This window comes from Echeneis naucrates, chromosome 19 (genome assembly GCF_900963305.1).
Source record: "Echeneis naucrates chromosome 19, fEcheNa1.1, whole genome shotgun sequence".
NCBI classification, from domain to species: Eukaryota; Metazoa; Chordata; class Actinopteri; order Carangiformes; family Echeneidae; genus Echeneis; species Echeneis naucrates.
Genome location: NC_042529.1, coordinates 8,008,635 through 8,031,288, shown reverse-complemented (window position 1 = coordinate 8,031,288; position 22,654 = coordinate 8,008,635). Strand labels below are relative to the sequence as shown.

Here is a 22,654-nt window from a genome sequence, read left to right as displayed (position 1 = left end):
ATTCATTCAGGGTCAGCTCAAAGTGATGATACACAGAGAAATTGAGACTTGTCACTGTTGTTGTTTCTGGTATTAAAGGTGGTAGAGAGCCACACAGTGAGTTGGTGGGGTATGTGTTTTGAATTAATGGGTTCAACAAAATTACAATATTTGCACGCAATATATAACAGCAGCAAAATAAAAGGAGAAAAAAAAGCAGAGCACAAGGCACAAAAGATTATGATGATAGTAAAAAAAAAAGGTGGGTGCTTATTAGCCAGTAGCCTCCACAAAAAAAATAAATAAATAATTTTGATTAGAGGTAGCAGTAAAATCAAAGTCAAACATAAAAGACCTGCCAGAGTTACAAAGCCCAAAAACCAAAACTGTGAGTCTGCATTTGGCAACAATTAAGGCAGAAAAAACAGGGAAACCAAATCTTGTTACAGTGTTCTTCTCTAAATTAGTCAAGTCCCCTTGATTTCTGATAAACATAAAAATGGAGTGCTGACTACATTGACAACATACAGCATTTCCTCTTAACGTACAAACAGAGACACTAGATGAAAATGAACATGTGAACACACATGCAGCCAGACATATTTCATATGTGTACTCTCCCACCCACTGAACCAGTTTACTGTCCTTCCACATTGCCTTTACTCACTTATCAGCTTTAAGTCCATTCTCTGAGCGTGCTTCATGGTTGCTAGATACAGCTGGCCACTCTACCTCCGAAACTGTCAGTTCAGTGCCGGGGTGACCGAGGTACACTTGTCCACATTTGAGTCGCCAGTCTCCTCTCTCTCGCAGCTGTTCTCTCTCTCTCTCTCTCCCTCTCTCTGATTGTCACTCTCACTTGTTCTGTTTCTCCCTCTTTCTTACTCCATTTCTAACTTGAGCTGTCTCCAGCTCGCACTTTGTCTTTGGCTCTCGTTGAGTCACCTGGCTACTTTCCCTTCTCACTCCAGCAAACAGGCTTTCCAAGCTTTCCTTTCTTGACAGCATTCACTAGTTCTCTCTCGCTCCCGCTCTCTCTTTTGCTCTATAGCAGTGTCTCCCTCCCGCCCACTGACACCATACATAGTTCACAGCCGTGCACCAGAGTTGGAGCAGTCAACTCACCACACAGACACATACTACTAAATGTATACACTTTTATGAAAATGGTGGTTTTGGTTTGGTTGCCTTTACCTCTTTCATTCTTAACTAAACAAAAAAAGCTTATTGATTGAAACTGCCATTCTGGGCCCTGAACAACTATGGCAGCCGCAACAAATCAGTTTGTGATCATTCCTCTACTGATCTATTGATCAGCCTCATAAATGTATGTTATTGTGCGTTATTTAGATTTACATTTTCAGAAATGTACCATCTTGTCTTTGGATTTAACAAAGGCTTGAACTATATCACCAGTCTCTTACAAGAACATGTAGCATATCATTCTTTTCTTTATTACTTAACTGTTTAATTACACCATAAATTTGATTATACCAGAGATAATATCTGCAATCTATATTAAAAAGTTCTGATAATTTACAAAAGAGTTTCAGTATAAAAGCATTCAGAGGAGTAATTCAAGCAGTTTGTTTCCATGTAAACAGTGTGTGTTCTTGAAAACCCTGTGACTTCCTTTGACTATGATTCCCCACCATATCTTCTGTCAGTGGGTCTTAAACACAATGTACAATAACTGGGAGGAACAGTGAAAAAGAAAAGAGGAGAGAAAACAAAAAGGAAGAAAAATCAATACCAAGCTGGGAGGATTGCAGCCTATGACTGAGCTGCCTGCTTCCTTTTCAGCTGTACTGTAAATTGTGCAAAAAGGAAATGAGCTCAAGAAAAGCACTTAAACATTTATAGTTTGCGAATATGGTTAAATCCCTGTGGCGTTTTTCATTGTACTCAAATAACTACAGTTTGACAGTGAAGGAGGCAAAGACATTTATGCCAGAATTAAACATCCATTATTTGAGGAGTAACACTTTCTCCATAAACCTCAAACCAAAACAACTAGTCACTAATCACAACAATATTCAGTAATGATTTTAAGGTCTCTCTGTACCACGTGTTACAGCAGTACACAGACACATGCACTAACAAACACATCACCTTGACTTTAACCTTGTCTTAACTAGGCATTTTTTCCAGTACCTGTATTTGTGTTAGTGGTTGTCTGCATGTACTATCACAACAAAGGTGTGTCACACAGATCCAGACATATTCCAGTTCAACCTGAAAGATATTACTAATCAAAACTTTCCTCCTGGCCCACCAGCATAACCAAACCATTGCTATGTTACAGTAATAAATCTGTCATTCACTTACACCAGAGGAACAAGCAAAATGCTTTTGGATCGTGACAGTGCATGTGGAACGTGTGAGAAGGTTTAGAAAAACATTCCACCTCTCACGGTAAAACTCTAAGAATACACCAAGGCTGGCCAGGCGATTATCCTGTTAATCCTTGAAAGCATCTGGAGCAGAGTCCTTGATCAGGTTTGTTAAAGGTGGCCTTCACTAAACTAAACTCAACACATAAGTCATCATTTTGGGAAGACATTCATAACCACATGAGCCCATTTTTTCATACTTTCAAATTTTGATTCATCTCATTGAAAATATGCAGTGTGTGTAGATCAAGAGTGAATTAATCTATTAGTTATATCAAGCATTTTTTAAATGTAACACCTGCTCTAAAAAAACTCAGACTTTAATAAAGTAACAAGAGCAAGAAACAAAAGTCTAGGTTTATTTTGAAATAGAGCTGCGTTTTCATCACGGGGGAGGATGAAGGCAAAAGGATGGGAGCAGAGGAAACATATAGAGAGAGGGAGAGCAGAAAAGCCTCTTCTATATAAAATCTGTGTGACAAACTCAAAACTACAGTAGCGTGTGTGAGCTGTGTTAAATTTGATGAAGTCTGAAGTTCGAGTGAGAATTACATCAGGATACTGTGATGGCAAGCATGCAACTCACAAACGTGAAAGTGTGTCTGAGTGTGTGAGTGAGTGAGTGTGTCTCTGGGCAGGTTAGCTCCCTGCTACATTAAAACCTTCGCGATTTGAAAATTATTCATACAAATTTAACTGAGAATGAGCCCTTTTTCATAAATCTTGTTCGATTAAGCAGTTTTTTTTTTTGGTTTTTTTTTATATTTAATATATTTTTTTATATTTAAAAACACTGACTACACGAATGATACCGTAAATGGTAAGTAGGCAATAACTGCACTAACCACCCCCCACTTTTTAAACTTAACACAATTAATTGTCTATCATGACATCTGATTACTTTAAGTGTCAGATTGAGTAAGTTACAGTGAAGTAAGTAGAGAGTTGGAGTAGTCAGTGTTCTCTTTTCAACTCATCACTGCACTCCTTCCTTTCAGTTCAGGAAGTGAATCCAAATGTTTAAAGCAGCAAAGTTACACATTTTTTCTGTTACAGGAGCAGCATCTTCTCCGCTCATGTCAGATCAAGTCCCATGTGCCTGTGGCAGAGATTGGAAATTTAGCTATGTTTTTGTTGTTGTTTTGTAGTTTGTTCGTTTTTTGTTTTCGCGACAGGTTAATATAACAGCAATGATCAGAACGTTAGACTGGGAGCCTCTCTGACACTGTGCGCATGTGTGTGCATGCGTCTCTAAAATGCTAGTCCTGCCAAGTCCTGTAAGCTGCTATGTGCGCGTGTGTCTGGCACAATTTTGTTTCCTGTAACACCCATTAGAACAGAACAGAGTGTCATGTTGAAGATATGCACCGTGTGTGAGTGCAAAGGGTTATGCCTCTAAAAACTTTTCTGTCCAAAAGTTCTATTGTTGTTATTACAAGAATTAATGATAAAGCAAGTTACAGAGAAACAACTAGAGAAATTACCATTTCTGTGTGTTACAGTGAGTTCATTCAGTGTGTGTGTGATGTGATTTTGCCAGAGACAGCCTGTTCTCTGGCCCACTGCCAGTGGAAATTAATGTCAGGATCAGCTTACATTGAACTCATATGTAACATCATTGTGGAGAAAGTGGACAGACAGTTACCAGCTGAGCGACTGACCGGCAGCCCAGCTGGTTGGACAATGAAGTCATGAGGGACAGTATAAGTGACAGAGAGGGGTGACATACTAAATATTATATATGTATGATAAGAATTGGCAGAATGTATTTATTATCTTATCCCCTTTGGAAAAAATGTTTTACAGTTGACCTTTCAATGTCTCTCTAAGGGTGTTTCAGAGATAGATCTAGCTGCTGCCCTGTGCTATATTACATAAAATGAAAAGCAGGCGTGTGTGTGTGTGTGTGCATGTGTTTGTTTTTATGTGTTCGTTTGATGTGTATATAACGTCTTTTCAGATGTTAAGAAATAATTGAGTGTGTCTGCACAAGTGTTGAGCGGATGCTGTGATGTCAGGGGGCTTTTTCTTCTTTTTCAAGGCAGTTAGGCTTTGTGTATGTGCATGTGTGTCTTAAATGGAGAGTGAGAGTGCAGAGAAAAGGATCGTACGATAAGGGAGAGACGACAACAGAAGGGAAAAAAGAGAAAGGGCAACCATTGGGATCAACAACAGACATGCTGCTGTCGACCCAAAACCCGCTGTGGATGAGGAACCATGTGGGAAAAGAGCAGAGGAAGAGAAAAAAGTGCAACAGTGGATCACAGGGGAATAGTGAGAACCTTTTCTTCTCAGAATCAAACAAATCAAACAAATACAGGCCCTCTGCCCAAAGTCCCTGTTTCACTGACCATTTACATTGTGGAAATAAAAGTTGTGTAAAACACAGCAGTGCGATTCCTGCATACATTTCAGGTCCAGTGACTTTGACTCAACAGTCTTCAGTTCAATTTAGTGTTAATTCACAGAGACTTTGTGCACTCAAATAAACAAGCTTTTCCGTGCACACCCACCTTTTAGCACGGCGTGGCTGTTGGGACCCTGGGGCGAAGGGTAGGGCAGGACAGACCGGGCACCAAGAGCAGCTGTGGCCTCCAGCAGGGCTCCACTCAGGAGGGAACACACTGATGTCCGCTGACCACAAGCGCGAGAAGACCTACAAATAAATGGAAAACGTGTAACTGAGGTTAAAAACTCTTTCAACAGTAGTGACATTCTCTAAAATATCTTCCTGCCTTTGCTTTTCCTTACAGGCAGAAACAGCCAGTAGCTGCCTTTGGGATGCATTCAGAAGATGTCTGCATTTTGTTGTGCTGTCAGATGCACATGCTCACATTTTAATCATACTTACCATATATAATTGTAGATAATTATAGATGGCAAGTTGAACACATACACTGTACACTGTATATACACTATTCGCTGTAATTTACAGCATAACTTTTTTCCTCTTTGACGTGTTAGGGTTATTACAAATAACAGATTATCATTTTTAATCATCTGTCTTCATTTCATTTTCTTGAACTGTTAATTAAGTTCACAGCATCCTGATATACACAAGTGCCAATTGACGAACCTCCTTAAGGTGATGATGTTTTGTTAAGACTGGAAAAGCAAAAGGAAAAAAAAAAAAAAAGGATCTTACAAACCTAGGTGGCTCAGAAGGTTCACAAGACCAGGGATTAGGGAAGGAGTTCTGATCACGTCTCGATGGGCTGGCAAAATAAGACTTCCTCAGACGCACACATCCAGGGAGAGACAGCAGGATCTTTTTGGCAGTATTAATCAGGCTGAGTTCCTCTTTGTGCTGCACACAGCTGGTAACCTGTTGAGCAGGAGTGTGATACGTTATCAGAGCTGTGCTAGCAATCCTGCAACCGTCAGTTGTTGAAAAAGTATTTAATTCCGGTAAAAAGCTTCAGTGTTTTCATATTCTGCTCTCAACCAATACATTATAGAGACAAGCAAAACTCAGGTTTGCCTTAATAGATAAACTGAGAAAACTGAGAAACTGAGAAAAAAGTAATAATAAAAGCTTTCATGATAAAATCTATTTCTCTGCTGTTGTATTTCAGCTTCCGTGTTGTTATATATTATTCAAATCAAGGGTCATTGTCAACATCTGCTCTGCTGTTAGGGTTAGGAGCAGAAAAGGAAAAGGAGCAGTGTGAAAAGGAAGAATTAATAAAAGGAAACATCACTGTTAGGCAGAACAGAGGCATCGTGGTTAGCACTGTTGTCCCACAATAAGAAGGTTGTGGGTTCAGTTCCCGGCCTGGGGCCTTTCTGTGTGGAGTTTGCATGTTTTCTCGTGCTTGTGTGGGTTTCCTCCCACCATCCAAAGACATACATGTTTAACTGGTGACTCTAAATTGTCTGCAGGTCTATGTGTGAGTGTGACTGGTTGTTGGTCTCTGTCTGTCTCTCTGTGTGTTGGCCCTGTGATGGACTGGCGACCTGTCCAGGGTGTACTCTGCCCTGTGAGCTGGGATTGTCTTGAGTCGCCCCCCGTGACACAGAAAAGGATAAGCAGGAGACAATGAATGGATGAAAGAATGAGGACCACTGTGGCACACAACAGAGAGGCAGAAAGGCATGAAAAGATTCAGACAGAAAGCATCAGAGCGATACACATAGATAATGTGAAAATAAGCCCTCAAAAGTTAAGACAGAATGCAAAGACGTCAACAAGGAGCTTTAATGGATTCAACATTTTGACCCTCAACCTTTCTCCTCATTCGGTTGACACTCTTCTTGGAACAAAATTAATTTGGCATAAAGGAAACACTTATCCAGAGTGATTGGTTTGTTCTCTGTCCTTGAGTGAACCTGCAGATGAGTACTTTGAATTTCAGAGAAATGCCATCAAAGCAGCATTCTGTGGCAACGTAAGTGGGCTGTAATACCTTTAGCAGACGCCAATATTAGACACAGACAAAATCAATACTGGTGACAGAGCAGGGGATGAATGCAATGCAAAGTGCAACCATCATTGACAGTGTTGATGGCAACTACCGCACAAGGAGATAGGTAAAGACGAACACCTGCAGGCGTAAGGTGGAAAATCTCATTTAAAGAAAAAAATCTGTGATCACATTTTAATATGTCCAGTTTGCAATGAGCTCAGTCCCACATTTCCCCCCCATTACACCCCCACAAATATACAAAGTGTACAACCAAGTTGTTCTCTTAATGGGACGGGTTTCCTGCATGGGGTGTAGGCCTCACTGTTGTCAGATCTGAGCCATCTCAAGGGAAAGGAGACATACCAGCCTGCACGTTTATAGAGTGAGGGAGCCCAAGTGAGAGAGGGGGTGAGACGCAAAACACAAACACTCACAAACAAGCACACACTCCTTTCCCGGTAACAAGCCAATGCCAGCAACTACCTTTTTCCTAAAAGCTCTAACTTTCAGCGAGATTAGGAAATCAGACATTGTTATCAAATCCATTTAGCCTAATAGCTTCTCTGATTTTTAGTTTCTTTCCTTGTCCAGAACCTCCACTGACTCACATTTCTGGACCTCATTTCCTCTATCAGCTTCCAGAAACAGCACAGCACAGACTTGAGGTCTCCTATATTAGCACTACATTATTCCACCTTCAGCTAAATGCAAAAGCCTGGTCTCAGTTACACATTGCACTCTCTCTTTACTCCTTGCCCGACATTTAGCTAATTATGGCTGAATTGCTTTTAATGTTATTCTACATTGCTTGGATACTTTTGTATTTAGTGTGCACCAAAACCTTACTATTTTTACTTTTAGAATAAATTGCTATAACATCCCTGAACCCCAACTAAAACTGAGTTTGTACTTGTTTTAATTCATCATAATTCCACAACGGCTGTGCCAACCAATGTTTCAGTACACAGAGTCGCTCTCTCTTTCTACAAGACATCTCAGTAGTGACTGCAGTTCCCTGTAGTGATGACGAAAAATAAATAAAAGAACCATTATCAAACTATTACTGGATTGATGGGTGATGATGTTTTTGCCTTATATGGTTCGTCTTCAGTTAAAGTTAAACACTTTATTAAAAACAACTACTGCACATACAGTTTCAACTAAAATCTTTTGGATGAATTTTTTGTGCCATTTAAAAATGTTTAAGCATGAATTAAATTGGCAATGAATGACTTGTGCTGAATATTTACCCCGAGATTTTTATTGCTACTGTCGACAAAATTAAAGAAAGCATTATATAATTAATCCAAAATGAGCTGTATAGGAACAGAGCCCATTGAGCCCCTCTGGTGGAAACCTGTGAGGTATGTTGATTCACAACCTATTACCAATTTATCAAAAAGGATCAAAGAAGATATAATCCAATTGCTGTGTTTACCATATAGCCTTGGCGGGGTTATTTTTACATTTTTTCTGTTAACCTAGTTTCTTGAGGAAGAGTAGGTCAAGAAGCTTGTCAAAGGGGTAATAATTTGGATTGGAGTAGAGAAAAGGCTACTATGAAGCACTGTCAAGAAGGGACGACATTGGCCAGGGTTAGATGGTTTGCATACTAACTTCAGGAGAAGAAGACACGAGTAAGACAAGAGCTAAAAATGGTTTTGCTTTCAGCTGTTGGAGCAAAATCTTGGTAAGTAAAGTAATGAATTAAATAAGTAACGCTTACTTCCTTCTTCTAGACTGGTGAATAGCTGTTAATGCTGACAGTGGCTTTATTACAAAAACAAAACAGTACAGTACAAGTAGCACCTTTACATTTTTTTTTTCCCCCCCAATAATTTCTTTCTTAGTATGATGACATTTTGAGAAAGATACTCCCATCCTCTGGCTGTAAAAGTTAAAACTTACACACAGACCTGCAGTTTGAAAGAGTTGACTTGTGAAGCAGGAAAAACTGTGTGACTCTGTGTGTAACACAAATCCTGACGACACAAAGGACACTGCAGGGTATTTGGTACTGCTTTTGATGGACAAAGAACAGCTGTATCGCTACACATGGACACAGAAACAGAAACAAACAAAATGTTCAAACCCAGGGCAAACACATGAACACACAAGGATGACTTTCTTTAAAAATGACACGACAAACGCACACATGTAGAACACACAGCACATATACTGTCGCACTGTACACTAGTACTATGTTTACAGTATATATAGCACTCTATGTGTATATATAAACAAAAACGCAGAAAACAACCCATTGTGGAATATGTTTCACAAGTTTGTCTCTGATCCCATTCTCAGCTTTCACAGATGCCCCAAAAAAATGAGAAAAACCATAAAAAACAATGACAGAATGGAAATTTTGTCTTAAAGGCAGAAGAGAGTGAGAGAGCGAGTGACGAGTGGGAGAGTGAGTTATTGTCTGGCTTTAGCATCCATTAAAAACGGCCATTATTATGAAGGCCGGCAATGAAGGAAGGACAGCGAATACTGCTTTGTAGCCACAGTCGCATCAGGCATGGGCGTGATAACTGCATTTCAGCTTAATTACATAAGTAATTAATAAATGAATAAATGCTCTTCTTCCTAATATGTTACCATACCACTGATCTTCCCATTCAGCCGGTTAGCAGAGCTGTAGCTGCATGAGTCAACTGTCACTAATGCAGCCTCGTATCTCATGTTACTGTGTGCACAAGAAATGCAAATGGTTTAACATCATAACATGGTTTAACATCATAACATCATCAAGGTGAATTAGAACTGCCAGAGGCAACAGCACAGTTTGAGCTCCACATACTGGAATTTAAAAAATATATGAAGTTGTATATTGTGTCATAGACAGTCTCTTTTGCTAATCATTGTAACTATGATAGCTGTACACATAAAATTAGACTTGGGTTTTGGGACACTCTGCTCAAATCTGACCTTGTGTAGTTCTCTCTTTACAGCAACTGCATACACATTAATTATTTACACATACACATTTAATAACCCACACAAACGGTTACTATTTCCCCACTGCTGAAGACTTACAAAACTGTGCAGCAACAGCTTGTGCAATGTTTTATCTTACTAAAAATCTCACAGACAGAGAGAGAGAGAGAGAGAGAGAGAGAGAGAGATATTCCTCACATCACCCATATCCATGGTTGCCAGTTGCCTCCAAATTTTGCCAGCTCATGTTCTTCCACTGTTAGTCTAAAATGTATTGCTACTCTGAACTTTTGAAACCTTAAGAAAAGTCTCCTGAAACATCCGTCTTCCCAATTACAACACTGCCTTTTATCTTTGACACAGATACATACAGCTTTCTGTCTCAACCAGTCTGCCCAATGTGGTTGAATGACGTATCTCACGTGTATGTTTTTTCAAGGCTTGTTGACATCTCAAGGGTTTAGGGAGGAGTTTGTCTTTCTCAAGGACACAAACTGATGGGCTGTCGACTTAATACATTCTTGAGTTGAAACCAATAAAACCAACCAATAAAAAGTATAATCAAGCTACGACTTTTGTGTTTTTGACAATCAGTCTGTGTAACCTACAGTTATGAATGGGCTTCCCACTAAGGCTTATTGGGTAATTTCTCTGCCTGGCAACAGCCATTCTGGGAAAGGATTAACAAGGGGCACTGTGGGCACCACATAGATCTGCTGAACTTTGAGTTGGAATGCACACACACACACCAAAATGCAGTCATGCTAACACTCTCTGACTCATGCCCGTGCCATTATGTATATCATACCAGACATTTACAGCATGGGCTGAAGCTGCCTCCCTGAAATCCAACCACCCAGATCTTGACCTCTATAGTTTGATGCCTCTGGCCCCCTCCCTCACATATTCCTACACTGACACTATCTTCACACACTGACACTCTTTTCCCAACCCCAATACTTGAAACAAACCCCTCTTCAATTACTCTTCAATATTCTCTTGTATTCAGAGGCAGAGGCCCGGCAATGCAACACAGCCCAGCTGTCTGAAATGCTGCAATGGAGTGTACTATATAATACTAATCACTGCTATTGTACCCTGCTAGGCTGCCACCCCCAACATGCTCTCCAAAGAAGCTGACATTCAAGGAAAATAAATACATCATTTCTGCTCAGATCTACTTTTAGTGGCATCATGTAGGGTTGAGGTTAGCTGAGGTTAAACATGGGGAGGGAGGAGGGGTTAATGTTAAAAGAACAGTTATTCTGGTCTGGATTTAGCTGAGGTCAACATGAGAGACATCAGTCCTAACTCTTCCCTCAGAGAACAAAGTGCCTCAAGACATCCGTCAACTGTCAGTGCCTTGAGTGCTTTCATCTTTGAATTTTTCTCTCTTTTTTTTAAAAGGCATGGGGGATTCTACAATTTACTATTATTGGTATTTACAGAGTATGTTTGTGTTACTGTTTAAAAAGACAAATTTCTGTAGATAAATGCACCATGTATAATACGTAACACTAAAATCCTATTGCAAGAGCCTGATTGTTAATGAACTGCAAGATATAGCACAATTCAATCTCTTTAACAGCAAAGATTATCAGGCATAGCATTACAGACCATTTGGCAAGCAATTTTATTATCACCTTTAGAAATAATATCCAGTATCATAATCATGAAAGTGATGTGACCATTCACCACATCAATGATCATGTAATCTTTTCTCTTACACATTACTTTCAATGCTTCTCCCTAACTGAAATTATTTTGCAGCACAATAAGAAATCAGCTGAATCACTCTTGCACTCATGCTTTATTCTCCCAGTCCTGTAAATAACTGGAAGATTTACAGCTGAAAAAGCTCAGTATTCCTGAAATTCTTGGACTGTGCCGACAAAGCTGCATGATGGGAAATGAGGAAAACGTACACCCTGCCCGCCCAATGAGACAAGCACATTTAAATCAACAATACCTAGTGTATTTGAAAATGTGATGAGAAGCCAGGCATGCTCAGCAGCTCTGGTATCTAGACACGTCCAGAACACTCTTAAACCCACCCAACCTTGACAGCGCAAGCCAATTCAAAAGACATAAACCAAGCACACCCGAAAATGCCACGAATACATCCCACCTCTGAAGACAAACATGTAAAAAGGTGCTTCAAATTTGCTCACTCCTCTGCTTCCATTTGCTGCGTGTATGTGTGAGTGTGTATTTTGCTTTACTGCAAACACAGGACATCGCTCTTCTTATCCAAGCCACTCTAAATCCTGGTTTGCATCACTGAGAACGAGACTACCTATCTACGCCATCCTGTTCGACTGTTTCTGTCTCCACAAGGTAATGTTTGCCTTCCTGCAGCCTGAGCCTGGACTGTCTCACTGCTGGATGAGTGAGTGCTGTGCTCACAGGCGCAAAAAAAAAAAAAAAATTAAATAAATAAAGTTGTGTATAATTATGTGTACACAGATTGCACATGTATACAGTTTTTTTTTATGTATATTGTTATTGTGTATTCACCATGACTATGTATTTCATACATTTCATAGAAAGACATAGAAAGTTTTATCTGACTATATGTGAATAAGCTGTGTGTGTGTGTGTGTGTGTGTAGGTGGTCCACATACCAGTAGCCCCCCAGTCCCTCTTTTGAGGAGTAATAGTTGCTTGGACTAGAGGAGCCTGACGTCTGAGTATTTACAATGCAGAGCACTGCGTTCACACAAACAATTAAGCATCTACAGTACGCACAGACACAGGACATAAACCTTAAAAAGTCAGAGCTCCTCAAACATAAACACACGTTTCTGATGAAATCTTGTGCTCGCATTTTAGGTCATTTTCATTAAAAAAAAACAAAAAAAAACAGCAAAACTACTGACAAGCACTCCTGGTCCTCCGCTGATATGTCATAGCTGGTTTTCAATGCAATGTCTAAGCCGGGCAGTTACAAGATGTTGCATCTCTGAGAGCCAGCATCGACAACCACATTAAAAAGATGGAGCTGAAGACAAGAGGTGTCTATGGCGCACTGACAGCAACATCCGTTTTACTGGGCACAGAGGAAATGACTGACAGACTTGAAGAGGACACACAAAAAAAAAAAAAAAAAAAGAGATAACACAAAATAAAAGACAAACTGAAGCAAAATGCACAAATGAATACAGAAAAGTAAAATACCCTCAGTTATCAAGCAATTTGCTTTTACAGAGTAAGGTTTGAAACCTGTCTTGAGTGACTCACAGCTTAGGTCACGCACTCTGAGACTTAGTGGGTGGAATATGATGCTCAGATTTCTGGGGGTTAGTATTGTGCAATTTTGAATTGTAAATACAATGTGGGCTTTGCAAGCATTTGGGCATTTGGGTCTTTTCTCTGAGATTCACAATTACTGGACCAATGCTACGGAAATTAGATGAAAAATGGTGAAAAATACTAATTGGAAAACATTGAAACCTTTATTTGAAGGCTTTAATTTGATAACATTGTTATATTCAATTTAGCTCATATGACTTCTTACAACCTGATGGCTCTCGACACGAGTTATGTAATCAGGTTTAAGATGTCCATGCAACATCTGAATATCTGGATGCACAGTTCTATCAATAACATGGCTGGCCATGCAAAACCTTACATTTACACCAACCATTTTGTAAAATAAAAACTAATTATTCTGCTGAAATGGGATGGAAATAAAACGGATAATGATGGGAACCAGAGGGCATGAGGGGGAGGAAGAACAGAAGTCATGACTGAACAACAGATGTAGAAGTTGGAAGTTGGAATGAGAGAAGGAAAAAAAAATTATAAGGGACCAACAAGGTCTGTCATAACAGGAAGAGAGGTTCAAAAGAAAGCAGGAGGAGAAAGAAGGAGTGGAAAAAGAGATGAACATGACAGATGAGAGAGAGGAGGAGAATGGACATGAAAACGGACAGTGCAGGAAGAGAGACAACCAAGAAGGAGAGAAAAACACAAGGGTGCCCAACAGGGGAAATGGAGAGGAAGGCCAAGGGTGACTAGAATCATAATTCCCTGTTGAATTTCACAAGGAGCTGTTTCACCAAAGATCCAAGAGCTGGGCCCACCTCCCAAGCACTGCCTCACACCTTTAACAAGCTTAGGGTATTATCGTGTGTACCTTTACACCCCCCGTGTACGCATGTTGTGTGTATGTGTCACACAGAATTACACAGAACACTTGAGAGTGATAGGAAAGAAAGAAAAAAAAAAAAAATATATATATATATTAATGATTAACTCAAATACGGAAGTTCACCATGAACTGAAATACACAACACTACATGCTGCTGCAGATGCAATAAGATGCAAAAACAAAACAAAACAACAAGCTATTTGCTTGTAGCAAAAGCAAAAAAATAATGAGTACGTACTACAGAAAAAAAAAGGGAGAAACTGAATAATTTCATTTCTACAGAGTAAATAGAGCAGAAAGATGATGATAAACTGCGTTTGATCACACAGGTCATCTTGTTAGCAGATAATGTTGTGCAATAATTTTTGGAAGTTAGATAATAATACATTAATCTCATTATTACTATTACTGTCATAGTATTACAGCAAAATTAATGTCAGTATTTCCTAATAATTTCATTCTAAATAGAGAGAAGAAAAGGGAAACTTCTCTCTTTATTGAGCAGCATTTTCATGCTAATCACTTATGTGGTACACCAGCAGCACCACACCAATTTAGGAGATGAGAGCAACAAACTAAACTTAATTAGGTAAAGCAACTCGAGCCTTATCGAGACTTATCGTAAACATCATGCAGGATCTCCGTTGTAACTATCCAACAATAAACCATAACAAAACAACAAATGCCAAAACCGGAGAAGTAACACATAGAGCAGCTATTCAGAAAGGTTTGGTTTTCTACTGTTGTTGCCTATAGTTTATATGCCAACAGTGCAACAGAATTGGAGAGGAGGCTATGAATTTGTAATCTTTTTTTACAATCCTCCTTTCCATAATCCCTGCAGTGTAAATGAAAAGAAGAGGAGAAAGGGAAGCAACATGGGGAGGAAGATGAGAATAAGACACAAAATTGCTCAAATTTAATGGAACAGAAAAGGAAAGTACAGCAGAAGAAGAAATATAACAGTGCAATTGGCGTGAGTCAGGGAGAACAAAAAAAAAATAAAATAAATAAAAGCAGGGTCATTGTATGGGCCAAAACAACCTGGAACCCATTAACCAGAGCCCCCAGTGGGACTCCTCCGCACCACCACACTCCCCCACTTACAGTTCTCATGATGTCATATTACAGCACGCTGTTACGTTCTCCTTCATAACAGCACGGAGCCCTGCTCAGGCACCAGAAGATAAGCCTGATGAATGTTTTTCACTTAAAAAATTCCTGGACAAAAAAAAAAGATAATGCTGGTGCAACATGCAGATGCATACAGTCTAAAGAAAGGTAGAAGTGGCATGGTACAGTTTCACAATGAACGCACACATTCTACCTTGTATTGCACATTTTACTGATGTTACAAGTTCAGTTTATCACACAGGACATCAAATGAACAGCTGTCTAAACTTAAGAGTTGAGCAAATAAGTTCAGCCTCTATATTATGACAAAGCTGAACCGTCAAACACTGTTCAACTCAATACAAAACATTCAGCTTAATTAACAAGAGCCAACCAACCCCAGTGGAGGAATAATGACACTGAAATATAAATAGCAAAGTGTAGTTACAGCCACAAACAGCAGTGAATGAAAAGATGAGAAATTTTAAGTTTTTCTCAAAGCACAAGAAGAACCCATAGTAAACAAGAGTAGACAAGAGTAAACAGTTTACTTACTGTAGCATAGAAAAGACTGGTATATTGAAGAAATGGAAGGAAAACCACCAAGCTCTAATCCCTCTTAGCCTTTGTACACTTAGAGAAGTGAGAGAGGAAGCTTGCGATATAAAGTGTGTGTGAGAGAGAGGGGGAGGAGTGGGGGGGTGAGAGAGAAATCGCTACATTAGTGAGGCTTGCAAAAAGGAGAGAGGGAGAGAGATGGATTGGAGGGATAAAAAAGTGAGAATGGTTTGAGGGGTTGGGGGGTTCAGAGATGTCTGCTTTATGAAGAGGGTACCCCCATATTAGGTTATAAGGCAAATGGCCCCATCACAACCCAGCAGCAAGACAGGAGATTTTATCAGAGAGCACACTTTAAACATACAAGGCCCAAAGAGGCACTGGTATACAAGGTTTCAATCGATCCTCTTCTGGGAGCCTGTTCAATGTGTAAACACTGTCTCACAGCACTCAAATAACTGCTGCATGTTTTGGTTTGGGACTAATAAACAGAACCTGAAAATCACCTGAAGCCCCTTTGTCAAAGTCAACATCACGTTCGTCTTGTCCAGCAGTGATGCTAATTTCTCCGGGAGACAAGCAATTCCAAAAGTGTTAAGTCAATCAAAATTAGGGAGAGGTACTTTTGCTTGACAACTAAGTGATGTTTATGTAAAGAGATAGTGCTCCGTTTGTTTTACTAAACACAAATAGATAACTTCTGCTTCTTAGGTGAAGTCAGGAAACGGTGACAAACCTGTTGGCCTCATTAATCTGTAGAGACTATAAAAAAAATTAAATAAAAAGGCAAACTACGCAAACAAATAGAAATGGCACAAATGACAGTCATACAAGAAGCTTCCACCCATACTGTAATGGGTAATGCCAGAAAATTGATGAAGATGACAGTTGAGAGCTCTGGACCTGGCTAGTAAGTGAACTGTGAGCTAGAAAATGTATTCATGCTTCACGTTTTTTAGCCACCACAGACAAGTCGTAAAAAAAAAAAAAAAAAAATATATATATATATATATATATATATATATATATATATATTAATTTTCCTTTTCTACTATGTAAAATACTAAAACTGGTTCTATTCACTCTAGTGGATTAAACCTAATTAGTCTCACTGAGCCCAAATCACCTTTAAAGTGTCATAATTGCTAAACAACATTCACATTCCAGCTTGGCTTTTCATGGGACAGGTGATGCTGTAGGACCATTAAACCACATTAGATACTGAGATACGGCCACTTAATCCGTGTTATTTGCTCTGCTTTGGTGAGCATTTCTATGCCAACCTCCAATTAATGGCCAGTGTTGCAGCTTTTCTGTTAAGCCAGATCATTTAATGCCAACCAACAGCTTGCAGCTTATTGGAACAACCCTATTTTTAATTCTACAGCATCTTTTTTCATTTCATGTATTTAAGATTTTAATGAAGCAGACCTTTACAAAGAGGAATAAAATTAATTTAGCAGGTTCATCTTACCGAAGACTGAGGTAACTTCTTCTCTCATCGATCATTTCCAAGTATGTTACACACAGAAACAAATAATCACAACAGTTGCAGGTCTAAGTGAATACAGCGTGTCCTGCTGAATCTGCCTAATCAAAAATGAAACCATTTCAGGCCCACTTGACATCAAAGCAATCTTCAGAACAAAGCAAACAGATGTCCTGCCCTCTTTGCATTTCTTGGGTCATATTTAGTTAATGAGACTGGCCTCCTGGGCAGGTAATTAGTGGTAAGATTCATCTGTTATATTCCATTTGTTACATTTACTGACTTCAGAAGGCAGAAAGTCCCCCAATTATTGTGGGCAAAGACGATACAGTGTGATTTGGGTCTGTTTCATTCTGTGACTGTACACACTGAACATCAACACCAGTGTTATTTTTCACAACACCCTGGAGCAGCTTATGACAAGGTGACACTGCCACTACAATACAACATTTGCAAGTATAATTCATATGCCCTCTTTATTGCAAAAGTATACTGCCCTCTGGTGGATGCCTATACATTTATTTATTATTATTTATTTCCCAAGTTTAAACTGTTTAAGAAAGAAAATAATTTGGGCTGCTAATAACCAAATCAGTAGTTCAGTTGAAAAGCACATAATTGCATTTTAAAGTACATTTTTTTTACCAAAAATGCCAAATATCCTCTGGTTCCAGCTCCTAAATAGTTAATAACGCCTTGTTTAATTGAATTTTAATTAGTTCTTCTTATAATTTAATTTGTTCTTCTTATTCAGATGTCTTACATTGAGAATAATAGCCATAATTTAATTTATGTAACAATCCACAGCTTCATAGAAACCCTGAAAATGGCGCAAATATCCATTTTAAAACTACATAGAAACATTATTTAAATTATCAGACATAGGATGTATTCATTTTTGCCAAGTGACTGATTAGCTGAGCAACTAGTTCAACACTTCGCAGCAATGACAGGAATCACAGGCAGGAATGTCATGATGAAACACACACCACAAGCACACACACAACAGGGAGTACAGTATGTACTCCCAGATCTTACCATCTTTTGTTCGACATAAATTATGACACAAGCTTCAACTGTCATTGGTAAGCACATACCAAGAACATTCAGCAATCCAATTTCATCATCAGCAGAGTGTTTTCTTCTCCACTAGATGGCACCAAAGGCTGGTACTTCGCATCACTGCTCATTCCAATTCAAATCAGGTCTCTCTCATTTTAACTGCTGTCAGTGGATTTTATGTATCAAAGGAGTGGACAGTATTTTTTTTTTTTTAGCTCATGCTTATCAGCTTTGGAGATTACATTGGCGTTTCTCAGACGCTGCCCTGACCTTCCCTTTGATTGCAGCTATATAAAAACTGGGGAAAAAAAAAAAAAAAATGTGACAAATGTGAAATTTCAACTATTACTGCATAACATCCTGCGAGATTCAGTGTTTATTTTTGGCTAAATCACCTCTGGCTGACGTCTCTTAATATGAGTCAAAGCATTAGGAAGGGAAGGTGCCATGCTATTTTTACGTAAATTGTGTTAATCTTTCAGTGCCCAATAATAGCAGCGGCTCACAACTCATTCAATCTCATTTAATCCATTTTTTGTGGAATATTGAAGGTCAACTTCCACATCAATACCCTAAATAAAACCATCTAGATAAAACCAGAAAGTATTTAGTGCAATTGTTTGATAAATAAAAATAAACCACAACACATAAAGCAGCATGTATACTCAATGAGAGAGATTAAACTGCTACAAGTTAAAAGAACAAAGTTTAATCATAATGACAGAAGGTTCAAGTGTATGTGCGCTTGTTTGCATTTCTGCAAATGTGGTTCTAACAGTGAAGCTACTCTCTGAAGTTACATTTAGGGATATTGCATAAAGGTCTTGGGGTTAAAATTCTGCGCTGTCTGTTTTGTGTTCCGGGTCCTGACCCGCCTTCAGCTCTGGATCTCTCTCCACGTTTCTGGAGCAGTGCAGTTTTCCCACAGTGTCACAGAGATGTGAGAGGCCTAGAGCGAAAACACACTCACATGCAGTTTTGACATCCTTCTGTCACCCAACAAAGGCAAACAAACGGAATGTCTCACAACAAAAAAACAAGTGCGGCAGCCACATGCGTCCCTGCGCAGCAGATTTAGGTCAAACGCATCGACAGCAATGAAGCAGAGGATGGAGTCTTGTCCTGTTTAAAGAGCTGAGAGTTTACATGGTTAATACTACCATTCTGAAGAGCAGCACTCCTTCACAAAAGACATGTTAGAAATATGCTGTATTCCAATTTTTTTCTGGGTGAGCAGACATCTGACTAAACCAGAGTGTGTTAACACTCACACATACACACACACACACACACACTAATTTCTGCCTAAGCCCCAACACCCAGCTGACTGAGAAAGTGGCCTGCTTCGCACATTCCTTTGTCATCGCCCAACACACACTGAGACAACATAAGTGGTAGACACAAGGTTAAATGAGTCTAACATCCATTGAGGACACGTGTGTGTATGCATGTATGTATGTGTGCCTGTCAATGAAGGCATGCCTCCTAAATCGTAACCGTTAGATGTTATGTTTCATACTCGTTTACTAACTTACAAGCAGTTTGCAAATTGCTATTTGGTCATAAAAACCAAGAGCCCTGACAGATAGCATATGATAGGAAGTTTATTAGAGCCAGGCATTTTGCCAGCTTATGGCACAATCACAGATGGAACCCACTGTCTTACAGCTTTATTAACCTTCCACCCTTGTGCCAACACTAACTGGAAGATAATCATACCTGTCACCCCCAACTCGTCCTGTTGTCATTCACTTGGTATTGGTCTCTGTACAGACTAGCTTGGGCCTCTTTAAAAATCATCAGATTGGATTGGAAGTGTGTTTGATACATTCACCAGGTGTTCTCTAGTCCCTCCAAAAAAAACAGGAAACATCATTATTAGCAATTAAGATCTGAAATGCGCTTTGGGACATTCTGTACTGCTACAATGAATCAACTTTAAGTTGCCTAATTGATTACAAATAATAATTAGCTGTGCTCATTTGCACGCGTTGCTGATTATATATCCAAACAACACCAGCAGGTATCCTGCAGTTGATTGGCATGCCAGCTCTTTCTAAAAAAAAATAAAAACGCAATGATATGCTAAACCAGTTTTCCTTGTTTTCCCTTATGTATTACGTGCACACAGTTAGTGGCTGACTGAGAGCTTTTCAGTTAAAACACGTGGCAAGCAAACAAGGACAGCAGCTGTACAAAAGGAAAGGAGAGACAACACTCACTTAAATCATCCTAAATCACTCTTTAACCCAAACATCAATACAATGGTGAGACAAATAAGTCATGATGTACCCTGAAAAGAACTCTTCATACAGACCTGTGTATGGAATTTTGTTTGTCCTCTTTTATTTTCAAATGCAGACCTTTTGTGTCCATTTTTCGTTTAAGTTCCCGTCTTTGTTCAGTTTTCCACCATTGTGATTGTCTTTCCCACCTTAATATGTTTCACTTGTTTTCTATTATCTCAGCCTCCCTTGTGAATTTATTTGTCTTTGTCAGTTCATCTGCTTTGCCCCTTTAAGTTCAACCACTTATCGTCTTATCGTGTCTACATTTGGATTCAGTTTTCCTTCAAAATTACAATTTATTAAAAAGGTAAAAGCGTGTAAGTTTGCTTTTCTGCCAAACGGGATTCCTTCCTGGGACAATAGGTTATAACATGCCCTTTGAGCAGCACTATGTCTTCTGGGCAGATTGGAGGTTGTGTTGAATCTCTGCCCTGAAAATCTCCCTCTATGCCTGACAGCAACCTGCCATTCATGCTAACATTGGCTGGGTATCAACGGGAAATCTTTGTTGGTTTAGTTTCAGATAAATCAAACTGTGATGTTATTCCATTCACCTCAACCTTTTAGACATCTAGCCTAATCAGTTCAGCATTGTTCAACACTTTTCAACAAAGCCCATCTAACTTTAAAAAAAAAAAACAACACCCATTTGGTTTGGTCCAAATAAGATGCTTTGAAACTGACAGATGGCCCTTCCAAACAAATGAACCAATCTATTTACCAAGGAAATTACCTGGAGACTCATCAATTCAAGGCAGCGTCTGGGATGTAATGGATGGCTTTAAACCTGATATTTGCTGGACATTTTATCTACCACTGAAACAAGCACTAATTGGGAACAAAGACCTGGACGTGTTGCTACCTGAGGTCATAAATAACCAGTCATTAAACATATTGATGTATTTTACAGGCATAGGTATTTAACTAGCAAAGGGCCAGAGGGGGAAAAACTATTTAGCAGAGCAAACAAGAATAGGTTTTACAATGTCCCATACATCACAGGCTGTATTTTTAATCTTACTGTTTAGGACAGCCCAGATAATTTGCTGACCACATACTATCTGACCGCAAAGCAAAACACCATGTAGTATAGCTCTGCAAGTCAGGCTGACATAGCCACAGCTGAATGGTAATCAAATATGTTCTGGAAAGTTTAAAAAAAAAAAAAAAAATGTTTTGAATCACTGTCTGCTCATTTGGAACTATCATCAAAGACTCTGGTTTGGGAGAAAGTTCACTTTGTCTATAGTTAAAAAAAAATATATGTGCTAGCTTTGATATTTTAGCAGATATTCCCCTGTAATCAGCTGCAACCACTGAAGAGAGACTAACATTTCACTTCCAGTCCACTCAAAAAATTTGTTTAACATACCAACTTCAAATGACAGGTTTATCTCTGTCAATTCAACATGACAAGCAATTTAATGTGTGTTTGAGCATGCAAGTGTGAGTTTGTGTGTGTGTGTGTGTGAGAGAGAGAGAGAGAGAGAGAGAGAGAGAGAGACCGTTGTGCTGTGATAAGAACTGATAAGGTATCTCTTCCTATTAATCCACCCAAACAGGAAGTGATGTATAATGTGATGGAGTCAGGACTGTTGTTTTTGTGAATCAAACCTGACAAAACCTGTTTCTGGTGAACTGTGTTTTTCTATTGAGTCCCAACTAAAAAAATGCAGCCAGTGATACGAAAGAACTCCAATATGCCACCAGCTGAAAAATGATTATTACAGAGTTTAGAGTAAAATTTGAATCAATAGAAACTTGATGGCCCACAGCAGCAGAGGAAATTGCAGGTTGTAAGGGAGACCAAGGAGATAATGAACATGTAACCATTTATTCTTGAGAACTGAACACTTGCAGATGTAATCTGTAACTTTAATGAACACAGTGTAGTGGGTTTTTCTGCCCACTACAGTGGGCTTGAAACAATTAGAAGCAGTGACTAAACATGACCCTACAAAGTAATAAAATTTTCAAGGAGCAGTAAGGTCACGCCTATTTGATAGCATATGCCTCCGTACACTTAGGCTCCTCTTAAGGCAAATACAGGCTGAGGTATCTCATAGTGTGGTCAGTTAATGCACTGCTGACTAACTCTAGTTGAGTGTGAGATGCTTTCTCAGTAATGATTTGATAGAAGTGCATTTACTGGCATTTGCGGTTAGTTCTCAGCTCAGTTATTCCTGGACGTGAACACGTTGGGAGAAACAGAATATACAGAGCATCTCAAGAAGGAAGAATGTCTGCCATTCCTTTCAGAATAATTCATC

The 22,654-nt window shown here is 39.2% G+C and overlaps 1 protein-coding gene across 13 annotated transcripts in view; it reads right to left on the bottom strand.

The window, feature by feature from the left end:
• The window catches only part of plce1 (phospholipase C, epsilon 1), a 71,537-nt gene that overhangs the window by 33,846 nt on the left and 15,037 nt on the right, over positions 1–22,654 (bottom strand). For 12 of the 13 annotated variants that reach the window (XR_003842215.1, XM_029527180.1, XM_029527172.1 and 9 more), the window contains 2 exons: positions 5,522–5,697; positions 4,886–5,028 (listed from right to left, as the gene is read on the bottom strand). Coding sequence is in view for 12 of the 13 variants with exons in the window: in XM_029527180.1 (XP_029383040.1) it covers positions 4,886–5,028; positions 5,522–5,697 (319 nt within the window). In the remaining variant the exon portion in view is untranslated. Of the gene's footprint in view, positions 1–4,885; positions 5,029–5,521; positions 5,698–9,919; positions 10,010–22,654 lie in introns of those variants that run through there. The other variant, XM_029527183.1, reaches the window with a different exon arrangement.